General features: G+C 43.8%; 1 protein-coding gene across 1 annotated transcript; it reads left to right on the top strand.

Annotated features, from left to right (window-relative positions):
* Positions 1-692: 692 nt before the first annotated feature.
* NRSN1 (neurensin 1) lies at positions 693-10,556 on the top strand (the record flags this gene model as incomplete). The annotated part of the gene is made up of 2 exons (XM_082638717.1): positions 693-881; positions 10,158-10,556. The coding sequence occupies 2 exons, from the start codon at positions 693-695 to the stop codon at positions 10,554-10,556; spliced, it is 588 nt and encodes a 195-aa protein (XP_082494843.1).
* Between the last annotated feature and the right edge of the window lie 557 nt (positions 10,557-11,113).

The following is an 11,113-nucleotide window of genomic DNA, read 5'->3' as shown; positions in this document are numbered from 1 at the left end:
TAGCATCCCACGTGGACAGATGTATCCATAAATAATGCCTGAAATATCTGGAGTTAGAGTCAGTGAGGTATCAATTATTGGCCAAGCCATTTGTGATAAAGCAGGAAGCGTAAGTTGCTCAGCAACTTTTTAATAAAGCTTCTGTACAACTTGACAATTGTTAGAGCAAGATACATGAGATCCGAAGGCAAAATTTCAAATAGCTACGTAACACCATGTAGTTTCCACAAGGGAACATGGTTAAGCATTTAAGAGGACAGTCCAGGACAAATTCCATCTATACCAAGTGAGAGTGCCTTCCTAATCCTTTAACATGGAAGTGTAAAGACTACTGGATTCTAAGAGATTAAAGATTTCTTGTCAAGACACTGAAAATCTCAGCTGGTTTGTTGCCATTTCTCATATGCTTCCTGCTTAAATTTTTGCATCATCTAAGTGAGCTGTGTCTCGTTTCATTTATGGAGAACCAGTTCTAGTTATTGAGTGTTTGGGATAATTTTGCATTCAGTAGAGAAGAGCAGCTTGGGTCAGAGAGGCAGGTCTTTAAACGTGTCTTTTCTTGCCAGAAAAGAGCACTGTTCAAACAGGCTGACATTATTCAGCCTGGTTCTTACCTTTAATTTGCCTTTTGATACCAAGGCCAGAACTCATGTGGTTGATGCCTGTGGGTGCTGTCATTCCAGCTGGGAAGGATGAGTTCTTGCAGCAACGTCTGTGGGTCCAAGCAGGCACAGGCTGCTACCAAGGGCGGGTACCAGCGCTATGGAGTCCGGTCGTACCTGCACCAGTTTTATGAGGACTGTTCCACCTCCATCTGGGAGTATGAGGATGATTTCCAGATCCAGAGATCACCTAACAGGTGCAGCTCAGTATTCTGGAAGGTAAGTAAAGAGCATGTGTTTAACTCAGGAAGTGGAGAAGTCATTTGATACGGGAAATAATTCAGCAATAGAGAACTGAGAAGTCTGGGACTCTGTGTGTGCATCCCTCTCAGTGACACTAAGTGCAGTTTTCTTCCTTAGGAAAGAAGACTATAACCCTTGGGCTGAAGAAAGCCTCTACACACAGCACAATTGTTGATTTGCAGGTTAAACATAAATAGATATAATTGCCATTGTTAATTATTATTTTTGCTATTGTTATTAATGTGCCACTAAATTCACCAACTATGACAGCCATCCAAAGGCAAAACATGCTTTCAGCCTCCCTTAAGGTTTGGTTAAGTATCAGTTGACAACTTACAATACTTATTAGAAAAAACAGTTGGATACTAGAAAGAGTTAATACTGAGACATAATACAGTGGTCAGTCTGCCAGCTCTGCCTCTCCTGGATATGTGGTCATGAGGTTTTATGAGCTTCAGCTCCCTCAAGTGGAAGGAGCCCCACCAGACAATAAGCTCAGTCATTCAGCATATAATTAGTGAGCACCTACTCTGTGCCAAGTTGCAAAGTACCAGAAATTAAAGTGGTAAATGGGAGAAGAAAAAGTCCCTGCCCTCAAGGAACTTACAATCTATCGTGGGAAACAGACCATAAATGAATAAACCACACCACAGAATGGTAGTGGCAAGTGCTATGAAGAGAAATAAATCAGAATAAGAGGACAGGGAAGGGTGGAGAACTGGTGTTTAGTTATGCTGATCACAGAAAGCCTTTCAGAGGAGATGACCTTTGAGCAAATACCAGGGAGGAAACCATAAAATTACCTGGCTGAAGGTCATTGCAGGCTGGGAAAATAGCAAGTCCAAAAGCTCTGAAATGGGAACACTGGTGTGTTTGAAAAATAGCAAGAGATCCAATCTGGTTGGAGAGGAATGAGAGAGGGGAAAGAACAGGTGATGGATTCAGAAAAATAACAGGACACAGATGATTTGTGTGGAGCCTTGTAGGTGACAGTGAGGACTTTGGCTTTTACCTTGAGATCCATGGGAAGCCACCTGAACATTTCAAGCAGATGAGTGACATGACCCGACCAGTATTTTAACAAGATCATTCTGGCTACAGTATGGAAAATAAATTATAGGAAGGCAAGGATAGAAGCAGCTAGATTACTTAAGAGGCTGTTAAAGTATCCAGGCAAGAATAATGGTGGCTTAGATTACGGTGGTGTTAATGGAGATGGCGAGAAGTAGTCAGATTTAGCATAAAGCTTGAAGGCCAAGCTGTCAGGACATGTTGACAAATTAGAAACAAAAGAAAGAAGAGTCAAGCATGACTTAGAGACTTGCAGCCTGAGCTCTTTAGTGGATGATGTTATAATTCACTGGGATGGAGAACACCAGGAGAGCAGTGGGATGGGTGGGGAGTCAAGAGTTTGACTTTGGCATGGCTACATTGGAGGTGCTTATTAAACATGCACGTGGAGATCTCTAGTAGCAATTTAAATATACTTCAGCTCATGAATTGGGAGTCGCTGATATATACAGTGTATATAAGGTACCAGACTAGACAAGATCACCTAGGAAGAGAGTATAGACATAAGAGAGAAGAGGGCATTGAATGTTCCAACATTTAGAAATCAAGAAAAGGACAAGGATGTAGGAAGGGCTACTGAGAAGGCACAGCTTTAGATGATGCCTTGAATTCCCTCCAGGTCTAATATTCTGTGTTTTGGAGGTTTCTGATCATCCCCAAAAGATCCCAGAAAGTTTGACGTTGATACTGACATAAATTTACAATGTACTGGCAATAGAGTTTAACAAGAGGCAATGTAACATAGTGATGGTTACAAGCACGGCCTCTGTCCTCAGATTACATGGGTTCAAATCTCAGCTCTGTAACTTTGGGTAATTTAATTGACCTTAAATGAGCCTCTAACGGTGATACTTATAGTACCTGCCACATAAGTTGTGAGAATTAAATAAGATAACAGATGCAAAGAGCTTAGAACAATGTCCGGGAGGCACTTGATAAGTACTTAATATATTAGCTCCTAGTACCAGACGTTGTATGGAACACTGAGTTCTGAAACAGAAATAAAACTGGAAATCTAGTTAATAAATAAAATATTGGTAATATGGTTGCTACTATGATTACCCAAGACCTGTGTTGATTCAAAATCTTACTAGTGTCAGGCACTCTGTATTAGAATTGGTCAAGCCAGCCTTCTTATTCTGTACAAGTGTCACCTCTGATGACTCCCTACTGGCCTGGACCAATGAAGCACATAGCCAAGCTTGGCACATCTTGTATTTACCCAGGTAAGTGGGTGGTTGCTTCCCTATATGTCAAAAAGACAAATATTTGCCTCACAGGTCTATTGTGCCAAGGGCCTGAAATGCCACTGACATACAGAATGTCGCAAAGGCTAGCGGTTCCAAACCACTAGTAGTGATACGAGTTGTGAAGCTATAAGCCCATCAAATAATACATGGGTTAGGACGTACGATAAAGAACTCTCAGTAAATTACCAAGCCTAGAATTCAGATTTCAGTACTGTCTCTCTTCTGTTTTATGCAAACAAGATCCAGAAGTATTTGTTCCCTGTTGTGCTGGACCTACTTCAGAGAATAAAACTGGGCAAAAGTCCACGGCCTCATAGAGATTATATTCCAGCAAAATCCAAACCTTAGACTTACATCCTGACCACAAAACACTAGACTGGGCACTCAGAAGCCTACAGTCAACCTGAAAAACCAAAGAATTCACTGTCTTAGAGACCTCACCTCTACCAAGGGAATAAACCAACCATTCTTGGGTTTCCTCCTAGGGAATATAAGGGAACTCATGCCAGTGAGTGTATGAAGTGCTTCGAATCAACCCAGAGAAAAGCACTGATTATGCACGTGTTTCTATTATGATACTTTTTTATGTTTTTTCTTTCATTTCAATCTGCATCTTGTAAGTGGTTCAAGACGTGGGCTCCCCCTTCCCTCTCTTCCACTATAGCATTGCTGAGGCCACGTGGGTCTCTCACTGGGGGCCACGCTCACAGAGCCTCAGGAGGACTCTGCCGCTGAGCCAGCTCCTTAGCAGTGGGCAGCAAGGAGGGGCTTAATGAGAACAGGGATTGGAATCAAATGGGCCTGAGCTAGAAACTTTGCTCTACCACATGGACCAATGTAACCTCGCTCTCACAATGCTGTTCTTTCTACACGTTTATATGTCCACCGTGCACAAGCCTCTGTGGTGGGCTCCGGGATTCAGCTGTGAACACAACACTGTTCTTCACCTGACGGAGTTCACAGTCAAATAAGGAAGGTAGATGTGTACAGAGGTTGTTACAAGCCACTGTGCCAGTTGTTGCAGTACTTACTGGACAGACCTGATGCAGCCTGGGGAGGAAGTGACTCCACAGAAGAGTTCACAGGAACAGAAAAGCACTACAGAAAGAAGAGCGTCACAGAAGCTGCGTCATGAGAGAAGATGGCATACTCAGGAGATGCCAAGAGTTCACTGTGGCTGGGGTAAGAGTTAGGCGTGGAGGACAAAGGCCGAGAGATGAACACGGTAATGTATACAAGAGCCAGATCACAGAGACTCAGCAGGCTGTGAAGTAGAAATTTCTCCAGAACCTTCCTGCTTGATTGAATACAGTGAGAAGGTAAGATAATAAAGCTAGGCTTTCTTGGGAAGGTTGTCTCACAATCAGGTGTAAACAGCCCCGACACACACACACACACACACACACACACACAGTATTATACACATTCTCTGTGCCTCACAGCTTCTGGATTACTGCATGGTGGCCTCCGCCACTGCTAATTTACCTGCAACTGCTGACATCTGCAAAAATCTATGTGACACGGTCCCACCTACCCCCTGCCACCCACTACCTCTGCCCAAGGGCCTAACAGGCTGTGGTGGAGTTTTTCTTTCTCACCCTTGCACTTGACCTTGACTAAGACAGTTGCTACTTGATGGTGCAGCAGATAGCTGAAGTACTGCAGGTATGAGCTAACGGGAGCAGTCTTCTTAGCCCAGTCGTTCTTTCCTCACCTCAGGGTTATCCTCCTCCTTACCTTTCCCTCAACCAATATTAGAAATCTCCCAAAGGGTGTTAAATAGCAATGGGCAGGTACAAGGCAAGACCTCTTCCTCCACAGACTTACTAAAAGTGAAAATGATGCTGGTACCTCTCTTTTCTCTCAAGACCCTCCTCCTATCTGTCCCAGTCTCTCCAGTTTCCCCCTTAAGCTAAGTCAAGAGTTTAAATTTACATCTTGGATTTCTCTTCAAAGTCTTGCTAGATATTAAGGAGATGGTTTTATTCTAGAAATGAATAAGGAAGTCCCTTAAGAGAAGAAACCATGTGGTTATTATCTAAAAAAAGAAAAATTCTCAGATGACACTTGAAAAATGGACAAAGGATGAGACTAGCCATGGAGACCATCAGAATGCTGTTGCAATGATCTGGGCAAGAGTTAATAATGCTCTGTTACCATTAGAGTAGCTGTAGTGATGGAGAGACAAGAGTCAAGAGAATTCTGTGAGACAGAATCAATAAGATTTAATTATCCATTGACTACGAATGTGAGGAAGGACTCAGTGAATGGGCAGGCGGCAGGAATGCAGAAAAACTGGGAAGGAAAGAAGAGAGGAACACCATTTTGAATATTTGGGTTTTGCAGAGCCTTTGGGACATTTCTGTCATAAATGTGGGGCTACAGCCCAGGAGAGAAATCTAGGCTGGAGTTGGACATTTGGAAGTCACTGGTATATAGGTGGGAGTTGGAACTGCGGCCACAAATTAAACCATAGAGAGAACATATTGAGTTAGAGGTGTGAGTCAGGGCTGGAACCCTGGGGGACACCAATAATTTAAGAGTGTCTGGCAAAGCAAGTTAAGAGTGAGTTGTTAAAGACAGAAGAGGAAGAGAGTTGTGTCAGGGGTAACCATTGGTGAGGGTTTTAAGAAAGCCTAAGTACTTAAAATCAATGACTGCAGAATATGCAAATGAAGAAAAGAAAAATTGGATTTGACAATTAGGAGGTCATCAGTGACCTCAGAGAGAGGGGTTTCAGTGAAATGGTGGAAGACTAGGCTTGGCTACCAAGGGTAGGAATAAGTTCAAGCAGTAGCTAGTGGAGGACACAGGGCTCTAGAATAGGTTTTGAAGATGGAAGCGATTGAATGTGCTGACAGGCTGGAGGAACAAAGCCTCTGTAAGGCAGCGGAGCCAATGCAGGATCCTGCTACCCAGGTGAAGGAGGGCTGTAGAGACTGTACCAGGTGACGCATATGTGGAAGGACCTGATCCCAGCCCGGCACTGGTCATTGCTTTGCAAAGCTCAGTGTCCCTACAAGCAGGTCAGGCAAGAGGGTCAGGACAGACGAGTTAGAATCCGCCATCACTCCGGCACGTGACAGCACTCCGAGCCCAGGTCCTGCTGAGGAGCCATGGGCAGCAGCCCTCGGGGCTGATGGAGAAGAAGAAAAACCAGTCTTCACTCCTGCTGCACTGCTTCCGAATTTCACCTCTAACCCAGAAGGCTTCTTTCCCATTTAGCTCCATCCAGCCATCTCCCCCCACACGCCGCTCTTCCCTGCCATGCTGGTTCCTGCTTCCACCACTCATTACCACCTCCCCTCTGCCAGAACAGCTGCGTTGCTCCTGCTGCCAGCTCCACTTACTGGAGTGAACTGCATTTTCAGATCTCATCAGCTCACAGACAGACCACAAAGGGGATGCTGGTCAAAACAACAGCAGCTTCTGGCTTGTGGCCCCCAGCTGCAGAATTTCTGGAATCCAAACTCTCCCCGCCATCCAATCCTCCTTTGCAACAGCAGGGACTGGGTTTTCACCCATCCTTCGCACAGTCAAGAGAGTCATCAGAAGTCACAGCACAAAAACTGCTCTTGCTTTTCATCACCTGGAGAGGCCCTTCTCTCTCCCTATTGGTGTGGATCTAGCATCCCACACCACCAGGCTACTCTGGGAAGCCCCTCACCCAGCAGCACTGCAACTCTTTGCATGGCTCCAAACAGAGCTGGTTTGCTCTCAGAACCTTTAAAAAAAAAACCTCTGTGTTGCATTTCTTAAACTCTATTTAATAGAGCCCCTTTTCTCTTAGACCTGGGACCACTTCAACTTACAGCTGTGTCCAGAGACAAAGTTTATGATACCATATGGCATCACTCCCCAAACTTTTATTCCATTCAGTACTCCAAGATGGTACCAGGATTAAGTGGATATATCCCAGCATCCCTCCTCACCACTACTACACTCAGGGAAGTATTCCCAGCATTTTCCCTTCATGCCTACCATCCCACACTCTCCCTGACATGTCTGAACAGGTTTGGAGTCCCTCTCTGGGCACATCTTTTGGAGATCCTCATTAGACTTGCACTGATGGCACCCCAAGAATCCTGGGCATTACATACTATTCATTACGTCATGCTCCCCTCCACAGATGGCGGGCCTCTCTCTGATCCTCTGATTTAACAGGGAAAAGGGAGAAGGCTTGGGGAGGCCAGCCACTTTCCAGTTCTTGAAATGAGCAGGAGTTCTGCCATCTGCAAGGCAGGGTTTGCCTTTTAGCTTCTGAGTGATATTCCAAGAGTGGATTTTAATCTATAAAGCACTGTTCAACTGAGGAACAGACTGCTCTGAGAATCAATCACCTGGCTCCGGATTCAGCAGTCTGGTGGTTTAAGTTCATCAGTCAGGAATATATATTGGACACAGGCTGGACTGACTGCTGCGGACAGAAAGACAGAAATAGAAGATGGAGCACCCTGGCCTCCCTTGCTCTTAAGAACCTTAGAAACGAAGATGGATACATTTTTGCTGCCCTCAATTTTTGAGAATCTGTACCAGTTCTTGAGGAGGAAGGTAATTTAGTGACATATGAAGCATGTCACCATGGATATTTAATTTAGTTTGTGCATTCAGAATATTCCAACATGAGTCATCTTTTAAATATTATAACGGTTAGTCTTTGAAGGTGAATTTGACACCATTCTTCAAAAAATGTAGAAAGCCATCCAAAGTGTGATATTTTACAACCCAATTTTTTCTGCAGTACTTATATCTTATGTACAATAGTTTTTCTTTTTTTTTTTTTCAGAAGACATTATACTGACTCTTTTTGTTGGTTTTTCAGTTTCTTTACACTATTACATAATGGAAATTCATTCATATATGGTGACTAAAACTTTATTGTAATTTTTAAAAAATTATAGAGGTAATGTACAAAATAGTAATCGGTGAAGTATCATGGGAGAATGAAAGTGGGGAGTGGGGCTTAGAAGTCATGCAGACCTGGGTTAGACACAACGTGCTTAAAGAGTGGACTTTGAACTATGTTTCTTCAATCTAATAAACCTCAGTTTCTTATAGGTGAAATGGGGATAAAAATATCTACATCTCATAAGATGCTGGTGAGGATTAAGTGAAAAGCACAGTGCCTACGTCATAACCGATGCTCAATAATACGAGCTCTCTTCCCCCCTTTGTCAGAGTGATGGATTTGCAAATGTTTTCCATTATCCAAACCTTCTACTAAAGAAGTTATCTAACGAAGTGTATTACCCTGAAACACAGTAAATAAATAGATAAATATACTTTAGATGTTCAAGATTAAATGGTGTTACACATTTGGTTATTTTTCCAACCTTGTTATTTTAACTAAAAGCAATTAGGAACAGGAGGAAATGAAAAATGTGTTTAAAAAATAAGCTGTATTAGCTGTTCTTTATTCCAAGTACTGAGTGACTGTTGCAGTGCTCTTGCCAATGCAGCATAATTTTACAAGAGGCACATTTCCAAATAATAACAATAATATCTACTTATTACAACGTATGACTTAGGCAGGCACAGGGCTGAGTGCTCTCAGGCATGGTCTCGTTTTGTCCTCACAGCTTTATGAGGTACGTACTATTATCATTTATCATTTTATAAATGGGAAAATTAATGAGAGTATTTAAGTAACTTTCCTTCTATGATTCAAGTACTAGTTGGCAGTGCTAGAATCCAAGCCTGAGTCTGTTAATTCCAAACCTCTGAGCTTCAACCGCCAAATGGTATATTACTTTCCATTTTCAGTGGGTTACATTTTATTAGAACTTGAGCTGATGCAGTTTCATCTCCATCTGCTGCTCTTAACATTTCTCAACATCTGCACAAGTAAAGCGCAAACAGCTACATGTTAGAAGAGAAAGAGCACTGGCCTGGAGGTCAGATCTGTGGCTTCTAGCCCATCCTCTGCTACTTGCCAGTTGTCTATCTTTGGGGCAGTGACCTACCCTCCACGAGGCTACATTTCCTTGCCTATAAACTGGTAATGATGGTTCCTTCTTCACTTGCTTGGGGAAGGGGTGAGTAGTTACACAGACTGTCGATGGCCACCTGCCGAAATCACATCTATGTTGAACAAGTTGAGTATATTACTCATCACAGTGAGACAGAATGACACCACAGGGGCTCCTGGGCATTTCAGTAAGAGAATGTAAGAAAGGATGTATTATAGGATGTGGGCTTTAGTTGGGTGACTTGGGGTTGCAGGGGTTTGGGAAGTCTACAGGAGCCAGAGTTCACTCTGGATTATCAGGAATAATCCTATGATTGGGTATCTTAATAAATCTTATCTATACAGGGGGTGGACTAGAGTGAGACTAAGACTGTAACTGTAAAGAAGCAGCAGTCATTCATATTGGGTGGGGTGGGAGGTGCGCAGAATCTTGTGGTTTGCACAATGACCTTGTTTTTGTCTGCGCTTAGACAAAATTATGAAGTGGCCTTGGTTTGTCACACTTCATCATGGGTGCAGAATGAGCTTGTCTGATGTTGAGGTTCTGCAAGATTGATTGTGCCCACAAAACAACATGGTATCAGTGGGGGCCCCAGGCCAGCTTCTAAGAACATCAAAGCCTAGTGGATAGAGTAACACCAGCTCCTGGGTATCCAGGCTGCTTTTCTCTTGCTCAAGACCAAACAAGACAACATAAGCCAAAGGGGGCGCTGTTGATTGCAAAGCACTGGACAAACAGGAAGCTCAAAGGAAAAATCAAGGCAGTGCTGCAGTTCCTGGTTGGCATCAAAATCAGAAAAGTCCTCCTTCACCTTCTTTTTTAACTACAAAATTATGCAGGCTTCTCATACAAATTAGAGGTGACTGGGGACAGTCTCTTGTCTCAGAAAACAAGGCCAGTCCTACCCTGGAGACCTGAAGTACCAGGTTTACTCTATCTTATTTCATTGTGTCTTTCGCTAGGTTGGACTCATCTTGGGCACAGTCTTCGTGATTCTTGGATTGACTGTCCTGGCAGTGGGCTTTCTTGTGCCCCCCAAAATCGAAGCCTTTGGTGAGGCCAATTTCGTGATGGTGGACACGCACGCTGTCCAGTTTAATGGAGCCCTTGACATGTGCAAGCTGGCGGGCGCCGTGCTCTTCTGCATCGGGGGCACGTCCATGGCAGGGTGCCTGCTGATGTCGGTGTTCGCAAAAAGCTACTCCAAAGAAGAGAAATTCCTTCAGCAAAAGTTTAAAGAGCGAATCGCAGACATCAAGGCCCACACCCAGCCCATTACAAGAGCTCCAGGCCCGGGAGAAACAAAGATACCAGTCACTTTGTCCAGGGTTCAAAATGTCCAGCCCATAGCGGCAACCTGAAACATTTTCCAGCCCGGTCTTCCCCTCTGTAATTTATGCCCAGTGTTACAAGGGAGCAGGCCAGTTTGGGAAATGATAAGGATTTGGTGTTGACCTGCCCCAGGGCTGTGCTGGGCTGTGGGCAGTGTGGTGTGTGAGCTCACACTCATTCCATTCAGTGGCCCTGGGGACCGTTGATGCCATGGGTCAGCCTGGGCACATGCACCGGCTGCTTAAAGAGGTGCTGCTGGGTGCCCACCAGGAGCTCTCTGGAACTCTCCTCTCATATAGTGTGACTTTGTGTCATTTTCCGTGTTCTTGGAAAGCGCTGAACAGTTTAGACCAGCCTACCAATGGCTGATGTGGTCCTTTTTACTTTCTAGTATTGGTTTTTCTAATCTTTCCTGTGTGGTGCTGCTTTCCATTCCTTGTCTCACTACATGTAAGATATTGTCGTGTGTTCACAGAAAAATCAAGTTCCCTGATTTTGACCCAAACTTTGGTCTTTTAACTCTAACTTAACATGAGGTTCTTGAAATCAGACACAAACGTATCAGAATTCTCCATAAGTCTTTTTT

This window comes from Mesoplodon mirus (genome assembly GCF_964341445.2).
Source record: "Mesoplodon mirus genome assembly, chromosome: 12".
In the NCBI taxonomy this organism is placed as follows: Eukaryota; Metazoa; Chordata; class Mammalia; order Artiodactyla; family Ziphiidae; genus Mesoplodon; species Mesoplodon mirus.
The sequence above is the reverse complement of the archived record's forward strand: the minus strand, read 5'-3'. Positions and strand labels throughout refer to the sequence as shown.